This window comes from Lytechinus pictus, unplaced genomic scaffold (genome assembly GCF_037042905.1).
Source record: "Lytechinus pictus isolate F3 Inbred unplaced genomic scaffold, Lp3.0 scaffold_20, whole genome shotgun sequence".
In the NCBI taxonomy this organism is placed as follows: domain Eukaryota; kingdom Metazoa; phylum Echinodermata; class Echinoidea; order Temnopleuroida; family Toxopneustidae; genus Lytechinus; species Lytechinus pictus.
Window position 1 is genome coordinate 15,531,691 of NW_026974141.1, and position 20,375 is coordinate 15,552,065.

At 36.0% G+C, this 20,375-nt stretch overlaps 1 protein-coding gene across 1 annotated transcript; it reads left to right on the top strand.

The window, feature by feature from the left end:
• Positions 1-1,093: 1,093 nt before the first annotated feature.
• On the top strand, positions 1,094-19,748 carry LOC129282451 (S-adenosylmethionine-dependent methyltransferase Rv2258c-like). The gene is made up of 4 exons (XM_064115084.1): positions 1,094-1,300; positions 9,165-9,376; positions 10,305-10,427; positions 15,295-19,748. Exons 1-4 carry the CDS (start codon positions 1,110-1,112, stop codon positions 15,855-15,857), a joined length of 1,089 nt encoding a protein of 362 aa, XP_063971154.1. The 5' UTR covers positions 1,094-1,109; the 3' UTR covers positions 15,858-19,748.
• The last annotated feature ends 627 nt before the right edge of the window (positions 19,749-20,375 follow it).

Genomic DNA, 20,375 nt, shown 5'->3' on the forward strand with positions numbered 1-20,375 from the left:
AAACAACCATAATTTTTGGGGCAAACAGGTTCCTAATCCAAAAAGAGGAAGGTATAAAATTCGTATCGTATAAGGGTATTAAATAAAAAAGTACAATATTTTTTATCAAATTCTATTCAACTTCATGTCATTTCCCTGTACATTCATCTCCTGTCCTGTTTTTCGCCCTCAGTTTGAAATTTTGAATGACTCTTAAGTTTCTTTATAATTCAAAATGAAGCGCTTTAGGATAAGTCAAAGAAATTAGGCATCCTTTTTATATAATTTCAATAAATCACAGAAGTTTCAACTTTTTGCGCACTATTTTCCTTTTAATGAAGTTCAATAATTTTAGAAAATTAATTGAATTAGAGCCGATGGGGTATTGGAGATATCTGCATTATTTTGATGAAACATCCGCCCTTTGAAATTTCAGAGTTTCGTTGCTCTGCGCGGGGAGGAATATCTTCCTCCTGGCATATACACTTCTTCTCCTCTGTTTTGCGAGTTAAAGATATGCACTGTCGCTAAATTGTTTGTAATCAAATCTGATCTTTCCAAGGGAAGTATTCAATATATGTTTGAGAATATCCTTTTCTCGGGACCCTTTTCATGGCAAAAAAATTGATAAAACGCTTTAGCTTCCGCACTTCGCGCGGGGTTATTATCATTTTAATTTCCTCCATTGTATTCCTTTTTTGTGCGTTCACAATCTTTTTTGAAAACAAGGTTCATGAAAACCAGGTTCAAAATCACAATATAGTCAACTGAATTGGAGCTGATATAGATACTAGAGACAAGAGAGACGACTCCTTTTCATTTTAATTTATGAATCACCAAAAGCTTCGCGCTTCGCGCGGGAGGGGGAAACTCCCCCTTCCTGCACCCACCCCCTAGGGAGCGCGCTTCGCGCGCTCTGTAAGCGTTGGCACGCTTCGCGTGCATTTACCGCCCCCTCCAAAATGAAATCCTGGCTACGCGGTTGTTGCCCTCACATGCGAATTTTCTAACAAAGCCACTGTGGCCAAGTGCAAATGGTTTGCTAGTTTACTTTTGAAATACCCTATAGTACTAATACTTTAAACGCAACGGACAGTAGAAGCCATTCAGAACAGGTTGAGATATCAAACATGGCGGAGCAATACGGTAACGAGACTCCCGAGGAGTTTTCCTCACGAATTTTTAGTATAGTGAGTGGGGGATTCACCGGTCTCTCCATCGCATTAGGAGTCAAGAGTGGTCTCTTCGATGTTCTTGTATCTCATCATGGTAGCCCTCTGACATCTCAAGAACTAGCCGATCTAGCAGGAATGAAGGAAAGGTATGCTTATACTTCTAGACCTACTCTAAAAATGCTAAAATAACGCTCGTGTTTTAAGCAGAAGGACTATGTCCACATTTCCAATATCAAAGTGTATTGAATAACATTTGTATTTGGAATAATTAACTTACGTCAATGGTTGTTTTGCAATGGGAGGGGGGGGGGGTAAAGGGGTTTTGTGCATCTTGAAAAGAAATATGTGTGCTTTAATTTACAATCCACGATGACAAGCTGTCGGGCACTGTTAGAGCGAACCGCAAGAGAAACAAAAATCTGAATTACACCGTTAACTTATCTGTCATTTTAGGGCAAAAAAAAAAATCATTTTTTTTCCAATTTTGATCCGACCCACGCATTTATATTAATTACAAGCAATCATTTAAAATTGAGTATTAAAATGTATATTGTATAAAAGCTGTAAACCTCAAAGCTACAAATAATTTGGTTTTGTGACAATTAACCAAAAATGCTGTGCTTATTCTGTCCAATAACGGCTTATCAGAATTCGGCAATTTTACGAATAATTATACATTACTTAAGACGTTTTTGTCTATACGAACACTGGTAAGCTTACAATTTTCCGTTCTCCCACATCAACTTATTTTTCAAATAGATCATGGTGCAATGTTGTCAAATCCGTTTTTACTAAAACGTGCCCTTCAAAAATGAAGCATAGTTGAAAGATTAAATACATTGATAAAAAAGTGGATCATCGTGCCTCAGTAATTGAACAAATATCATTTCACTTGTTTACAACGCGACACAAATAAGGGACATAACCTTTTATCAGTCAAATGAGACAGCTGGGAGCCTGGGAATACCTTGATTGTATAACATTACCCTCAACTCCAACAAAATATATAAAATTAGTATTTGGAAATTGAAAATTGTGGTTAAGCTCCTTTTTACTACATCATACATTTGCATTGAAATAAAATATATTTTTGTTTTTGTATTTTGATATTGTTGGCATGAAAGGTGGTATAAATCTATTGTTGTTATCTTCCATTACCATGATTTAAATTAGAACATGTAGATTTTGGTAGACATAATACATCTACGTGTAGATAAATCATACATGTAGGGGCATATACAATTATTTACAACACCGCAAGAGCATGAAGAGGGTTGGAACAGTGCACGGAGAGCGAGCGGGTTGCTTATAGCTACTTGAAATGTATGACCATAACAAACATATACTATATGACATTGACCTGCCCTTTTGATCTCCCTGAACTTATTACTTCATCCATGCGCATGCATGGACCAATCTTTTACCACTACAGTGTGTATCGGTAAGTAAAAACACTTTTCGAAGAAGGTCTTCCAATTGAAATATTTAAGAAACACGTACGGGCTTAGTTATTACATATAGTCCAGTAGATATGTGAAAAAGATGCTCGAATCTGGCAGAAAGTGTGAAATTTGGCATACAGGGGTATTTTTGGGCGCTGATTTCAAAAATTGCCGGCCCCAAGCGATTTGACCATCGGGTCGGCCGCCATTTTGAAATCCAAGATGGCCGCCATGAAAAATCATTAAATGTCAATTTCTTGAGTTTTACATGACATGTGACACTGAAATTTGGCATATAGGGGTATTTTGAGGCACTTATTTCAAATATTGCCGGCCCCCAGCAATTTGACCATTTAGTCGGCGGCTAAATGGCCGCCATCTTGAAATCCAAGATGGCCGCCATGATATATTATTGCAATCATTTTCTCGAGTTTTATAGGAACTGCGGTATTGAAATTTGGCATATAGGCATAATTTGGGGTGCTGATTTCAAATATTGCCGGCCCCAAGTGATTTGACCATCGGGTCGGCCGCCATTTTGAAATCCAAGATGGCCGCCATGAGAAATCAGTAATGTCACTTTCTTGAGTTTTACATGACGTGTGACACTGAAATTTGGTATGTTGGGGTATTTTTAGGCACAGATTTCAAATATTGCAGGCCCCCAGCAATTTGACCATTTGGTCGGCGGCTAAATGGCCGCCATTTTGAAATCCAAGATGGCCGCCATGAAATATCGTTGCAATAATTTCTCTAGTTTTGTATGAGCTATGGTATTGACATTTAGCATATACAGTGTAGGTGTAGTTTAGGGCCCCTTTTTCAAATAGTCTTACTCTTACCACCAGGTCAGCCGCCATCTTGAAATCTAAGATAGCCGCCATGAAAATCACTAAAAATCATTTTATTTTATTTTAAATGTGCTCTGAACTTTGGCAAATAGAGTACCTATTTTTGGGTGCTGATTTCAAATATTGCCAGCCACAAGTGATCTGACCATCAGTTCAGCGGCAAGATGGCTGCCATAAAAAACCATTTGAAAATAATTTTCTTGGATTTTACATTATATACGACACCAAACTTTGGCATACAGAAGTACGTGGCACTGATTTTTGCCGGCCACCAGCAATGTAACCACCGGTTTCGGCAAAATGACCGCCATGAAATAAAAGCAATGATGAATGTCTTGAGTTTTATATGAACTCTGGCCCTGAAAGTTGTCATATAGGCATATATTTAGGCACTGATTATTGTCAGACCCCTGTTTGGTTGCCATTTTGAAATACAAGATGGCCGCCATGAAAAATAATTTGCTCAAGTCTTACGTATGGCCTTTAACACTTTGAATTTGGAGGAAAAACTTGATCTTTGCATCCTTGATCAATGAAAAAAACATAATAAATAGATGCTATTTTGAATTCCAATATGGTTACCAAGTTTGAGTAAAACCCATTGTATTGGCACTGAAAACAAATCCAACACAACCACATCTTTGTCCGTTGCATAATTGCTGATATAGATGTTACGTAAGTATGAAGCACCATGAATACACAAACCAGCTAGCTTCTTCTGCAGTTACACATTTGAAGTGGCTTTGGTTGAATAATAACCATCTGGAACAATCATTTTCTGTTGAGAGGCTGTAAATTATTTCTTTGAGTTTTATATGATCTGCAGTATTGCACTTTGACATATTGACGTAGTGCGGGGTGCTTATTTCAAATATTGCTGGCCCTCAGCGATCTGATCCCCTGAGTCAGAAGCAAAATGTCAGCCATCTTGAAATCCAAGATGGCTGCCATTAAAAAAGATCATTGAAAAAAAATCACTTTATCTAGTATCACGTAATGTATTATTTTAAAATTTGGCATCTAGGGATATTGAAATTACCCCCAGTAACCTGTCCAATAGATATGCTGCAAAATGGCCACCATCTTGAACTCTAGAGAGGATCGACTGTCATGAAAATTCATTAAAATGATTTTCTTGGTTTTAAATAATTTGAGGCATTGCATTTTAGACATACAGGCAGGTTTCTGGCCTGCTGGTTTCAGAATATTGCTCCAATAATTGTGATATTTTATTACAAATCGACATGAAGAAAACTGATCCAGACTTGAAGTACTGATGGTTATATAGTGGTATGATGATGATGATGATGATGAAATTCATATTAAATGATGGATGATAATAATAAATATTTTATTGTTCAAAATAGAATTCAGTAACATAAATGCTCCGAAAATTTATTTTGCCCATACCCTGTGGATCGTGAGCCCGGCAGCAACTTAGCAGCGCCACATTGGACTTTGCTCTATCCCTTAAAAAGGGAAGTTCACCCCGGAGAAAAGTTTGTTGTAAAAACACAAGAAAATATGATATAAAAAAGATATTGGTAAATCCATCAAAGATATTAGAATTTTAAGTTTTTGATTTGTGACGTCATATACTGTACAAGCAGCTGCCCCATTACGTTGTGTGATATAAAATGCATAAATGGTTCATCATGGGTAATTTTTTTTCTTTCTGGAGCGGGTGTGAAATCATTTGTTTGTTGATATACTGAGGGTTCAATAAAAAACATTTTCATTTTTTTTAGGAGGCTACATTTCATTGATTTTTGTACTATAAGAAACATGGGGGAACTGCTTGCATCTGACGTCACAAATACACCAAATGAAATTCCAATAGCTTTATAAATATTTGATGGAATTTCCTCAAACCTTCAATATTTTTTTCATTGTTTATTCTGTTATTGTTTCAATAAACGTTTTGTCAGGGTGAACTTCCCCTTTAATTCGTTGACCGCCAAACAGGGTAGAAGCAGCTCCGCCTCTTTTAACATCTTTTGGTCTGATGCTGTCGAAGCTTGATCTCCCGATTGTGAGGCGAACATGCTCCCATTGTCAGATTGTCGAACACACGATGGTTATCAATTGAATCGTTCCAAAGTAATTCCTGGAGATCTGTAAGATTCACTGTCAACCGTCTAGCATATAAATGATTGATAGCAATAATAAATGGATTGCCATCAGTTATACCATACATGAATTTTGATTCGTGCTATCATATTGTAATTATTTTCCCCCGCAATAATCAATATTTAGAACTAAGCTAGGTAATCATGTCCTTTGTCTCATGATGGGTCATATGGGAATTTAAAATTGCAGATAAAGTGTGTTATGTGTTGTATGTTCATTATCTATCCATATTTGAAATTAACATACAATACATGTTTTTGCTTCATAATACCTATTTACAGTGTCACAGGTAATGCAGAATTCAGGAAAACATTTTTGAAAGATATTTTGTAGTAGCCATCTTATATTTCAAAGTGGCGGTCATTTTCAGCTGACCCGGTGGATCAATCACTGGGGCAGCAATATTCTAACACCAGCAGGCCAAAACCTGCCTGTATGTCTAAAATGCAGTGCCTCAAATTATCTAGAACTCAAGAAAATGATTTTAATTAATTTTCATGACAGTCGATCCTCTCTAGATTTCAAGCTGGTGGCCATTTTGCAGCATATCTATTGGACAGATTACTGGGGGGAAATTTCAATACCCCAAGATGCTAAATTTCAAAATAATACCTACGATATAATTATGATACTTGATTTTTTTAATGATTTTTTTATGGCAGCCATCTTGGATTTCAAGATGGCTGCGATTTTGCAGCTGAGGTATCTCGGGCCTAAAACATTTCCCATAGACTCGTGTGTTAAAGAGGCGCTCTAAAAAAAATAAGGATGAAATTCGAGAATTGAATGTTTACTACCTGTCGAGTGGATAGGATATATGTCTGACATTCCATATCTGACCAGAAAAGGGTACCTCGACCAGCTCATTTTAAAAATAAATCGGCATTTATGAAGACTACACCTGACAGGATCAAATTCATCACTTGAGAATGTAAAATGGCAATACTTCTCCCGCCAGTATAAAAATAATTCCAAAGTGGTGATATTTCTTCCCAATTTGAAAAAAAGGAAGTTCAGTAAAGTTACCCTCCCTAGAATCAGTGTTAGAATATCAATCACATTCATTCATTTTTGTCAATCAGCAATATCAAAATTAAAAATTGAGAATTAAATGGGTTGGCTCGAATGAATATCTTTGGCCCGTATAACCCCGAATCAGGGGATCAGACCGCTGAGGGCCAGCAATATTTGAAATAAGCTCCCCACACTACTTCTATATGTCAAAGTGCAATACCGCAGATCATATAAAACTCAACGAAATAATTGCAATATTTCTATGGCAGCCAGCTTCGAATTCAAGATGATGGCCATTTTTCCGCCGACCAATAAGCCTGTTCACGGTTGTAAACTGCGCACGAGCAGAAAAAGGTCATTGGAGACAACCATGAAGGTGGCTTCAAATTCACTGACATAGGCATTTGTGATTTGATGATTATTCATGTATTCCTTTCAAAATATTTATCACATCCAAGCTGAAGAGTAATAAATAAGCTTTCATAATCACTGGTATTTGACAGTAGCCTAAACAATAGCCAAATGTGCCAAAGGCAGACAATAAAACAGATTTCCAAACTTTATCCCTGATGTACTATTCTAGTCACCTGGTCTATACAATGCCTTTTGTTCTTAGAATTTGAATACTCTACCGGTAAAGCTTACGCAACATCTACATTTGAAAATGATAGTGCTTATCCTAATGAAAAATCACGAAGGTAATTTGAGAAAAGTTGATCATGAGCTAACCGTGAACTGGCTTATTGTCAGATTGCTTGAAACCAGCAATTTTTTAAATGAACTCACCCAGATACCGATATACTACAAATTTCAGTGGCACATATTATGTAAAATTCAAGAAAATGAGTTCAATGATTTTTCATGGCGGCCATCTTAGATTTCAAATGGCGGCTGACCCGATGGCTAAATCGCTTTAGGCCGGCAGTATTCGAAATCAGCACCCCAAATTAAGCCTATATGCCAAATTTCAGTCTCACATATCATGTAAAATTCAAGAAAATGACACTTAATGATTTTTCATGGCGGCCATCTTGGATTTCAAAATGGCGGCCATTTAGCCGCCGACCAAATGGTCAAATTGCTGGGGGCCTGCAATATTTGGAATCTGTGCCTAAAAATACCACAACATACCAAATTTCAGTGTCACACGTCATGTAAAACTCAAGAAAGTGACATTACTGATTTCTCATGGCGGCCATCTTGGATTTCAAAATGGCGGCCGACCCGATGGTCAAATCACTTGGGGCCGGCAATATTTGAAATCAGCACCCCAAATTATGCCTATATGCCAAATTTCAATACCGCAGTTCATATAAAACTCGAGAAAATGATTGCAATAATATATCATGGCGGCCATCTTGGATTTCAAGATGGCGGCCATTTAGCCGCCGACCAAATTGTCAAATTGCTGGGGGCCGGCAATATTTGAAATAAGTGCCTTAAAATACCCCTATATGCCAAATTTCAGTGTCACATGCCATGTAAAACTAAAAAAATTGACATTTAATGATAGTTCATGGCGGCCATCTTGGATTTCAAAATGGCGGCCGACCCGATGGTCAAATCGCTTGGGGCCGGCAATTTTTGAAATCAGCGCTCAAAAATACCCCTGTATGCCAAATTTTACACTTTCTGCCAGATCCGAGCATCTTGGCCATTTTTTGTCACATAACCGCTCCACTAATATGTTCCTTTTTGAGTGAGATTTGCTTCTTTTGAGAGTTGAATTTTTGGAGTGAAAACACGATGCACAGTTCATTTCAGGAGAAGAAATTGTGCACCGGGGGCCTAACAGGGGTCGGTGGCCAGGGAGGGGGAGGGGTGCGGGCAAGAGAAAAAAATTTCCCGGTCATATGATGTGAAAACGATTTTTCATGATTGCAAGTGGGCGTTTGCACGAAGCTATATGCGGGATCGGAGTAGCGTGATGGCACAGCATGGCGTGTGTGGCAATCTTTTAAAGTCTCGGAGAGCGAAGCGAGCGAGAAAAACTTTTCATCTTTTCATTAGTTGGTGATAGTTTTTTTTGTGGACATATTCTGAAAAATATAACGTCATAAATTTTCCGGTCCATTTCTTTCATTTCCCCTTTTCTTTTTGTACTTGATCATAAAACATTTGGGGCCGTGCCGCAAACCCTTCCATTTATATACCAGTGCCTCTTTTAATTCATTTCCCCTTTCTCACCCATTTATCAGTATTACGGGATGATATGTAAAGAAGGACAAATGTAAACAAAATGACCTTCATTTTGTAGTGAAAACTTTGTCGGTTTTTTTTCTTCAAATTTCTCAGGACCACTTTGATATCCATTTTTTTGCGAAAAACTTTTTTTTTTGCTTTTCAAATTTTAATCAGCACCCCCACTCAGAAAATTCATTCACAGGGCCCTGTGGGGGGGGGGTAGCAAACTGCCCCGCCTGTTGCGCCACACAATAATGCACTCTTTATGGATGTACAGCTCACTTCACTAAGGAATTGGTTCAAAGATTCACTACAAGATGATAGTGATTATGGTCTGAATTAGTTCTTTTACATTTTTAGAGTGTAGTATCTGTGTCTATTCATTGCAGATATGTCCGTGAATGGTTGGCTACGATGGTTACCGCCCATATCGTTGACGTCGACGAATCCTCAGAGAAATACCATGTTCCAAGTTCTCGCCTGGAGAGCCTTCAGCCTGGGACCCTCCTCGGCCAATCAGCAAGTCTCTCTATTGGAATCCCAATGTTCAGTAGTGTATTCAGTGATATGTTGGAGATTCTAAAGAAAGATGGACCCAGAGGTAAGACTTGCTATAGGGTGCAGGGGGCGTAATGAGTCGTTTCGTAAGCGCATGGCTGAGTCGACGTGTTTTGGGGAGAACAAGGCTTCTATTGGGACAGACAGTGGTCGCTTTAGATTATGAATGGAAAAAAAGGAAGAATACCAGGAAAATGTCAGGTTATTTGGTTCTAAATCTGTTAATTAAGAGGTAAAATACCCAACGAAGTTGAAAGTATAAACAAAGACAATTAGAGTCTATTTCTGTCTCTAAAATTGAAATATGCAATTGTAGGCCTTACTTCAAAAAATATTATCTCCGTTGAATATCTATGGAATATTAAAGAGCATCTCTCAAAGCGACCGAAAGAACGCATTGTCACACTGCGCATTCTAAATTGGTCTGCTGAAAGGCTCGAATTTACCAATGTAATGGTAATGCCTCACTCTTCACAGAGTATTCACATATTGTGGTCTATGTGAAGTGTATTCACACAATTATAATACCCTAATTTAACCATATGGACATAATTCCACACTCTGGTCATATCTACATTGCAAAAAATCCGGTGTTAATTTTATATCAACGAAATGTTGAAACAACACCAGACTGGCGTTAGGCTAACACCAGATAGGCATTTAAGCAACACCAATCAGTGTAAAACAAAAAAAAATATCGGTTTGATTCTTATTTAGTGTTCGTTAAACATTTTCCTGGTGTTTTCGGGATCCCGGGCTGGTGTTAAATTAACACCAGTGTTTTTACACTGTAGAGTGTGGGTGTTCACAGTCTTCTCAAAGTGGACTCGAGTGAAAATATAGTTCACACTGTTAAAATATTAAATTAAACACAGTTATTTCACACTGATTTTCATAGTGTGAACACACTGTGGGCTAAGCAGTGTTTTAATATACAATTCATGCCCTGCCACATTTTTCATACTATGCAGGACATGAGCTGTCAACTATCGAACCGTTCCATGAATTTGACAAACAATATGGCTCAGCTTGGTACAATCATTGTTTCATCCAAGAATTCATTCCGTCACACCCGGAGATCGAGGCAAAACTCGGTAAGATAACATTATTCAACATTTGAATACTTAAAGATAAGTTCCAGTTGTGGGAACGATCTCAAAATTACTTTTTACAGAATTTAATATAATGATCACCAAAGTGTCTGTTTGTATGAATAAAAAATATGTGCCAAAGGATTCTGGAAGAAATTGTGTAATTGCTGAGAAATAAGCAAAATAAGCGCGGATTCGGTCACTTCCGTCGGGTCTTTATTCCAGCAATAATAATACACTGTCCCACGTGTGCCTATCTGTGTTGGCGATCTTCAGTGTGATCGTTTTTTAGCTAGATATTATGATTTCACAAAGTTCAGTTTATGTAACTGTACCAGATCTAGATCCACGATGATATATCAATACTTTACCTTGGTTTTACAGACTTTCTCACGAAATCAGTGTTTTACTGCAACTACGTTCATTTAGCTTTAAAATGTGTAAATATGAAGCAAGTACTACACTCATTATTTGATTGAAAAGGAATAAACTATTTTCAAATGTGGACTACGCTCCAATTAATGCTCATATATGTACCCTGCAAAAGAAAAAAAAACCAAACCGATCTTCACTCCACTACTGACTACTTTAGAATGAAAATGATTAATATGTAATTTCACTCGTGTTCTTCAAGTTCAAGTTTATTTAAACCAATAAAAAACAAGAGACATATTACTCAGTTTAACAAAAAAAATGAGAATATATGATAGGTTTGGGACCACATAGAAGCAAGCCCCTTATACAGAACATTACAGCAAAAATGAGATGAAAAATATATAAAATGATAATCTAGAGAGTAAATAAAATACATACAAAAATACACACACACACGCACACGTATGGTTTATCAAGATTCAATTTAAGATATTTTAATCTTTCAAATAAATATTTTCGACATGAATTTTTAAATATGGGCAGTGTTGGACTGGATTTAAAACTTTGTGGTAACTTATTCCATTCTTTGATACAAACTATCACAAGAGAATTCAAAGCAGTATTTGTTCTTGTAAGTGATTGGTGGATAAGATTTTTCTGCCGTGTATTGTACAAATGGACATTCGAGTTAACAACAAATGCATCTTTTAAAAATGAACATTTTTTTCGAGGATTGTGATTTGTACATAAATATCAAACAATTGAAGGAGACTAAATCATCAAGAGGCAAAAGGAATACTTGGACATCTGTAATTCGAAAATCACGGTATACAAATTGCATTACAAATGTAAGTAATACATATATGGCGAGAAATATCATGTTTTTAAGTTGAGGGTGCGCATATTTAGAATCCGATGGGTGCGACCATGGCATCTTGAGGAATTTTATTTATGTGACGTCATAAACCACACAAACTTTCATACATTCCTCTTAATTGTTAATTTTCTATTGAGCGGAATAAACGTATCATGTTTGATATCAAATTATAGCAAATGCAAAATCAAATCCACAAATATGAACCACAAGGCATTTATATTGCGTTCAGACCGATTAAAGGTCATTTAAGGTCATGAAAGGTCAAGATACATGTAGGTCACAAATGTAAGCAATGCAACATATAATGCGGACTATCTCATGTTTGGAATACAAACAAATTGAGCATTAAATATATTTTTGGCTGATAATTATGTTGAGGATGTGTATATTTAGAATCTGACAGGGGCTACCCTGGTACCCTTGGGGCAACGTCATTTTCTGACGTCATAGACCACACCATCCTTTTCATGTAGGTCAACCTCTTAATTATGATTTGCAATTATTATCTCTTTTCTAGTGTACGGTATAAACATATCATGTTTGGTATCAAATCAAAGCAAATGGAGTGTACATTTATACAAAAATAAATCACATGCCAAGGTCACCTTTAGGTAATTTTAGCTCATGAAAGGTCGAATGAAGGCGGGAGTATATAAGTACTTAAAAAAAGTGTAAATTCCTCAACAATCTCGACTGCATGTCTCTGCCATAGCTGTATTCTTCGTCATGTTCGTTTCACACTTGCAGTATGAATTATGAAATACATGATTCGACGGCTGGACAGCAACTGCATTAAGCCTCATAGAACAGGGTGACACTGGCTTGCATCTGCAAGAGGAGCATCCTCTGTGTCATGAACAAGTATGGGTAGGACTTATGTCCTGTTCCACGTATCAGTTATCTTCTGAATATATCATGGGAGTAGAGCATACATCATTTTCTCTGACAACATTGACATTTGTGTTCTAAGACTACCAGACTGTTCTCCTTTTAGGGTTTACAAGTCTCTTGCATACTGATGAAAAAGTGAACGATATTATGGTTATGGTATTGAAACTAGGAGAAAAAAGCTGGCTGTGCACAGACAATATATTAGGTTGGGATACCATATTGTGTCAATCTGGCAAGGGAAAGACTTCCACTCTGAACTTGCTTAATCCTCTTCCAGACTGATTTGCCCCTCTTCAATCTCGATTGCATGTTAAGTTATTCTTGTGTTTAGAATGGCACAATACGATACACCAAAGTGACATACGCTAGCCGTAGAATATGTATGGTGGCCCCGATATATCAATCCACATGGAACAAGTTCTTACAATTCCATGATGGGAGTATCCACTGTGCTAAGAACCGGTACAGGAATGCCCTCCTAACTTATATTTCCCATCCATACATGAAAGGTTAGTTGCAGGGGAGTCTTTCGGATAAGATTTTCTCCTGATTAAGATCATGGAGAAGAGCACATTTTTCTGACTTATCAGCTGGGGTAGGCTCTTAATCTTTACATTTATTATTAGTTAAGAAAGAGATAAAGTTTGAATACTACTGTACAGCTTGAATTGATTCTGATTCCTGTCCACTTTTTCTACATCAGACTCTGTAGAGTAAGCAATAAGTTCAGAGTGAAAGTATTTCCCTTGCCAAATTAACACAACATGGTATCCAAACCTAATGAAAGGAATTGTCTGTGCACAGCCAGCCTTTTTCTCCTAGTTTCAATACCATACATATCGATTACCTTTTCATTAGTATGCAGAAGACTTGTAAACCCAAACAGGAGAACAGTCTGGTAAAACAGAAATATCAGTATCGTCAGATAAAAATTATATATGCTTCTACTCCCATGACATCTTCAGAAGTTAACTGATAGAACGTGGAACAGGACATTAGGCCTAGCCGTACTTGTTAATGACACAGTGAGTTTTATTTTTGTATAAAAGTACAATCCATTTTCCATAAATTTGATACCAAACATGATACGTTTATTCCATACACTAGATCACAGATAAGTCATAATTAAGAGGTTGTCCTATGTGAAAAGGATGGTGTGGTTTATGACGTCAGAAAATGACGTTGCCCCAAGGGAACCAAAGTAGCCCCTGTCAGATTCTAAATATACACATCCTCAACATAACCTAAAGCCCAAGATAGATATGATACCCAATTTGTTTGTATTTCATTCATGAGTCCGCATTATATGTTGCAATGCTTAAATGTGTTACCTAATTTGACCTTTCATGACCTTAAATGACCTTTAATTGCCCTGAATGCGTTCTAAATGCCTTGTGATTCAGATATGTGGATTTGATTTTGCATTTGTACTAATTTGATATCACATATATGTTTATTTCGCTCAAAAGAAAAGCAGTAATTCAGAGGAATGTAAGAAAGTTTGTGTGGTTTATGACGTCACATAAATAAAATTCCTCAAGATGCCAAGGTCGCACCCATCGGATTCTTAATATGTGCACCCTCAACCTAACTTTCAGCACAAAATGCCCATAATTCCTAACTTATTTGTATTTGAAACATGATATCTTTCGCCTTATATGTATTACTTACATTTGTAATGCAATTTGACCTTTAATGACCTTAAATGACCATTAACTGACAAGAATGTGAATTAAACGCATTTGATTTTTCATTAGCTTTAATTTGATACCAAACATGATATGTTTTTTTCGTAAAATATGAAAGTAATATATAAAAGAGGTATGTAAAAAAGTGGGCGTGGCCTATGACGTCAATTTAAAATATGCCCAAGGGTGCCCAAGTGGCACTCGTCGGATTCTTAAAGTAGACACCCTACCCTACAACTATCAGTAAAAAAAATTGCGTATATACCCAACTTGACGGTCATGCAATAATTTCGATCATATCTACCCGACTATTAAGTCAGCTGTATTAGCAGGGCTAGGCTTGGCCTCATTGCCTTGGCGCGGGCTACTCGGGGCATCTGAAGCGGTAGCCTCGCTGTACGATTTCTCCCTTCGCGTTTTCTTCATTGTCACCTATTTTATTTCAGCCAGAAACCAAGATGGTGAAGTTTCAAAATCTCTTAAGTATTGGACCGGTGTCAAATTAACACCGAAGTTTATGCTGTGTAGCCACTTTGAAAATAAATCTTGCCAAAAATTGATTTGTTTTTCAATTTATAATATCACTTTCATCCAGTATCCAGGCACTGGTGTACAGATGGGGGCTTAGAGCACATGGTCCCCACCCCCTTCCCACAAAGAAAAAAAGGGTGATGAAAAAGGAGAGAAAAGCAAAAGGATGGGTGGAATATTATATCACTGTCTGAATCGTATGTCAAAATCTATAACAAAGTTATATTTTTTAATTAAAAAGGCTTCGCTTGGCGTATGGAACAACATTTCTAAAATGTTGTTCCATACCACATGTCTGGCAACCCCAAAGTTTTGTTAATTACGCTACTGCTTCCAGCCAAGAATGTCTTCGTAAAGTTAATGACAATGTAAATCTTCTTTGGATTCATTAACGAAAACACTTATAATATTTGATAGACTAAGGATTTTTTCAATGCATATGATAGAATACATCATTTAGACAAACCTGGATATCTTACAAATGATCTCCCCTCGTTCGTGATTGCAGAAAGTGGAATTCGAATGATGGATGTAGGATGCGGTGCTGGAATAGCAACCCGACTGCTAGCTCAGAAGTTCCCCAAGAGCCAATTCGTAGGTATTGACATCGGACAGACCAACGTAGATACGGCCAACGAAGAAGCGTCTCACCTAGGACTGAAGAACGTGTCGTACCATTGCGTCGACGCTTCCGCAATGCCAAGCGATTGGGAGGCGACCTTTGATTACATCTTTTTCTTCAACGTGCTTCACGACATTCCGAGACCCGATTTGGTGATCGATGATGCCAAACGGGTGATGAAGCGAGACGGGCTTCTCTCTGTTATTGAGTTAAACTTCAAATCGAAAGTCGCTGAAAATGTTGGGAACGCTGCAGCAGCGATGGTTTCCACAATCAGCACATTCTACTGCCTGCCACAGGCTTATTTGCCTCAAGACACCTACGGACTAGGGACAGTCTGGGGAAAAGATCGCATTGAGGAATTCTTATTGGGGAAAGGTCTTGTCGTAAAGTCGGCCAGTGAAGTCCCAAAGATTAATGAATTTCATTTTCTTTGTAATCTTTCCTAAATGTTAGTCAATTTGATTAAGTATTATGTTGTTGTTGTTTTTTAACCAGAGGATGGGATATAAGCTCCAACTTCTCTTAAAGTAAAAGGCCAATGCCATATCATGTAGTTTTCAAACAATTTCACATATTTTTCAAATAACTTTACTGTCACCTAAAAAAAAGTCTCTTTTTTGTTTCATAATCTCATTCATCTTTTATATTGAAGTCTATATTGGGTTTTCTCTACTACTGAGTATCCGGCTCTTTGAAAGGAGCTTGTTTTACTAAGTAATTTGGCTAGTATAGGCCTGATATCTACACGTATTTACTAAAGAAGATCACACAGTAATATAAAGCTTGGGTATGAAATTCATGAGAATTATAAGATACCTAACAGTACTCTTTATGTTGTGTCGTTCAATTTGTTTCCTCGCAATATTTCAGAAATCACGTGATTATTTTACGTACAGTTATATACAAAACTATTCTACCCTCTTATGGATACACTGTAAAAAATGAAGTGCTCATTTAGCAATTACAGTATTACAGCAATTACAGCTTGTATAGTGACTGCACTACGAGTGCTGATTTTCTAGTTTAAATTTGTACTAGAAAATCATCACTCGTAATGCAGTCACTATTCAATCACTGTAAGTGCTAAATTAGCACTTCATTTTTTTACAGTGTAGGGCTATTCTGCCAAAATGATAAGTGATAATGGTGAGGTGACCGGGTCACTCATGCTAATTTATGAAGAGAGGTCGTGGGTTCGATTCCCGGTCTGTTCATACCAAAGACTTGTTTAAAAATAGGACCCTCTGGCTTATGCATGCATGCGTACCAGCGACCATGTATGAGAGTCATTACCATTATGTTATACATTGGAACAGAGTGAAAACAGTTATTAAAGAGATTAATTAGTTAACCTCGGTGAACCTAAATAATGCAAAAGAAAGGATTGGCAGTCTAAACCATTTATATAAAGTATTACTCCATCAAAATAAAAAAAGTATCATACATATTTATAATTGGGTGATATACATGTACATGTAGGTGCATGGGTGAACAGAGTGTCGATGAGTTGTGGAAAATTATATATCTAAGATATATATAAATTATACAGCTCAAAGATGAATTTTAGTCATTCATAGACCTTGCCATCAAAATTTAGAAAAAAACAAGATTGTTAAGAGCAGAAAATTATTTATAGGAAAATAATGACATCTTTATAAACGCACGTATACATACAACCGCACACGCGTAGACACCCCCACATCACTACTCTCATCCTCACTCTCGCGCACATACACACGACTGTACAAACAGACAAACATCCCACATACAATTCTACCCATTATAATACAATTCTACCCATTATAGAGAATTGCTTTAACTCGATAGTTTAACGAGGTAAAGTGTAAACCAATTACAGTGAGAATCAAAGATTTGTAAAATTATTTCAAAATACATTCCATAAGCGGATGGTGAGCTTTTTGTTTGTTTATTATGTGAATTCAGCATCCTCACAAAATAATTGCTGGTAAAAGGTTCTTCCCTTTAACATACATGAAACATTATGTCTGGATTGAAAGTCAATGTTGAAAAGTGAAATGTTATTCAACTTGGGAATTGTACGATGTATTTATGTCAAGACATTCCTTTTCAATGGCCCGTAGATTATTTTTCTTATTTAGGCATAAAAATCCCATTGAGCGATAAACATACTTTTCTTGATTTAAACTTTATACCAAAACTGGATGAGATCAAATCTCTGTTAAACATTTGGAATGGTTGATATCTTACATTGTATGGAAAGATAGTAGTAATAAAAACATTGGTCATTCCAAAAGTAATATATCTTTAAAGCATTATTTCAGACCCACCACCGACCTTCTTAATCGAAATGCAACGGCTATTATTTAATTTAATTTAATAATTTAGTGTAAAAACGTGATAAAATTAAGCGTTCTCTTTTATACAATGACTACAAAGATGTTGGTCTAAAAATGTTACATTTGTCATGTTTTAATCAAGCACTTAAAGTATCATGGGTCAGAAGATTTTTTATACCCCTTTCATAAACCCATCCTCCAATTAGCCGCCTAAGAGTAATGCGGATAAATCAATAAAAATTGCGTTCACAAACTCCAAAAATAATCCGCACTATTTTTACGAGCGCCCGTCCTGAAAAAGGCGGATAATCGTCATGACAACTGCACACGCCCCCTCAGATGCGGTTGTGTAGGAAAAGGGTGACCTTGTGACCGCACCAGGCAATTATCCGCAATATTTGGAAATGCGTTCATAAAGTAAAAATCTGATCCCGATGCCGCTATTATGCGGATAATTGCAGCATCAAAATAATGCGGATAACTCTGGTCCTCCTCCGATTTTACGACCAAATTATGCTGCTATTAGCCGCATAATTGGGTTTATTAGATGATGATAACAATGGGAAATGGAAGTGTTTTTTTTTAAAGAATCTGTTCGTTTTATTGGTGAGAGCAAATTTACGATTTGGAATATTAGCAAAAGTCATATATTATTCAATTCATGTACCAAAACTTTTTGGAATGATGTATTGAGTTCATGGTCATATTACAGATACTATAATCCTGTTAAGTTTAAGGAAATACTGTCGCAACCTCTGTGGTTCAATTCACATATTTTAGTCAATGGAAAACCTCTTTATATTCAAAGATGGTCCGAATCTTCTTTTAACACTATTTACGATTTTCTAACAGAAGATGGACTTTTTAAATCTTTTGAAGTTATAGTTGAAAACTACGGTTACACATCCATCACGATGTATAATTCATTATTATATGCCATACCAAATTAATGGAAAAGATTTATTAGAAACAAATACATAAAACATAATACACCTTTTGAACCACACGACGATCGATTACGTAATTTCCTTAAACACAAAAAAGTTTCTAAACTATGTTATTCTCATTTTATAAATAATTATACTTTGGACGTGTCAGAGACAGATCAACGTTACAATAATGAAATTTGGAATTCTCGTTTTACCCTGACATACAAATCGTCAATAGATAACAAACAAAGGAATTTCCAATATAAATTTATACACAGAAGAGTATCGACACATCATTATTTATATAAAATCGGATTTTTTTTTCAAGACATATGTGATTTTTGTAATGAACAAAATCAAACATTGATGCATCTATTTTTTGAATGCCAATTTGTTTCGAACTTTTGGAACGATTTGTGTACTTGGTTGACTTTAAAAAATATCCGTTCTTATAAGTTATCTAATTTAGAAATTTGTTTTGGAACATTGGAAAGAGAACATTTTTATTTGGTAAATACCATAATATACTATACAGCAAATATTTCATTTTTTCATGTAAATATAGTAAAACAATTCCTCTTTTTAAATCGTTTGTATGCACTCCAACACAGTTAGAAAAAACAAAACGCTACATTTCTTTTAAACATAATCGTTCGGAGTTTCACAGAAAAAAGTGGAATATAATTACTATGAAAGAGTAAAGGGTATAGATCTATATTTGTTGTTTTGAATTAGATCTGTTGTATATTATCTATATGAATGTAAAAGAATCATGTATCTGTTTCTGAGATATTTTTGTTAAAATGTGAATTGCAAATAAAACTCATAAAAAAAACACATTATGTCTGTTCTATCATTTTGCTCTCAAATCACGTTTTTTATTATTTTTAGTTGTTACATAAATCTAAAAGCATAATCTATATCATAGTATACAGTAATTTACATTGTTTATTTTTTATTGTTAAACTTTCGTTTTTTATCTTGGTGCTGCTTTATTATTATATTTTATTGGGATACCAACTTGTACAGGTTTTTAAACCATTTTTTTTTAATCCTTTGCCATGTTTTACTCTGTATGTTTTACTTGTCTAAATAAATACAGAAACAATAAAAAAAAAATCTTATCTTATTCTATCATTTTGATTGACTGCAGTGTTGAACAATTTATCAAAAGAAAGTTTAAACACAAATAACAAGTAACTAATTCTGCTCATGACATATACTTGTTGAGGAAGCTTTTTCAAAGTGACTGCGAATTATTGAGTATATTGATTGCACCTAAGAATTGTTGTTTGTTAGGCCTACTGGATATTACTTTGCCATACACGTTTCTATGATATATAAATCAGTCATCGTAAACCAACTATAATTGTGAATTTACGGAATGTTGATTACACGACAAACCAAGCATCTGTATGATTACCATTGACGACAAACAGATTAGAAATGCATCAATCTCTTATATGGTTTGGTGAATTTTCCTTCCAAACCTTCAGCAATATCTATCATGTCTATTGTTGGTAATTTTTTTTTATTCGATAAATGCCAGTTGTAACGATTTCAAAATGGGTTTGTACAGAACCCAATAGAATATCCACCAAAGTTACTACTATGAATAACGAAATATGTGCCTAAATGCTAAAGATGCTACAAGAAATTGTGTGATTGGTGGGAAATCAACATGACATTCCACCAATTCTTTTTTTTTTCAAGCAAT

Coding starts and splice junctions, on each gene's coding strand:
- LOC129282451 (XM_064115084.1), top strand. CDS start 1,110: ATGGCGGAGCAATACGGTAACGAGACTCCCGAGGAGTTTTCCTCACGA. Junction 1,301..9,164: donor CTAGCAGGAATGAAGGAAAG/GTATGCTTATAC, acceptor TATTCATTGCAG/ATATGTCCGTGAATGGTTGG. Junction 10,428..15,294: donor GGAGATCGAGGCAAAACTCG/GTAAGATAACAT, acceptor TCGTGATTGCAG/AAAGTGGAATTCGAATGATG.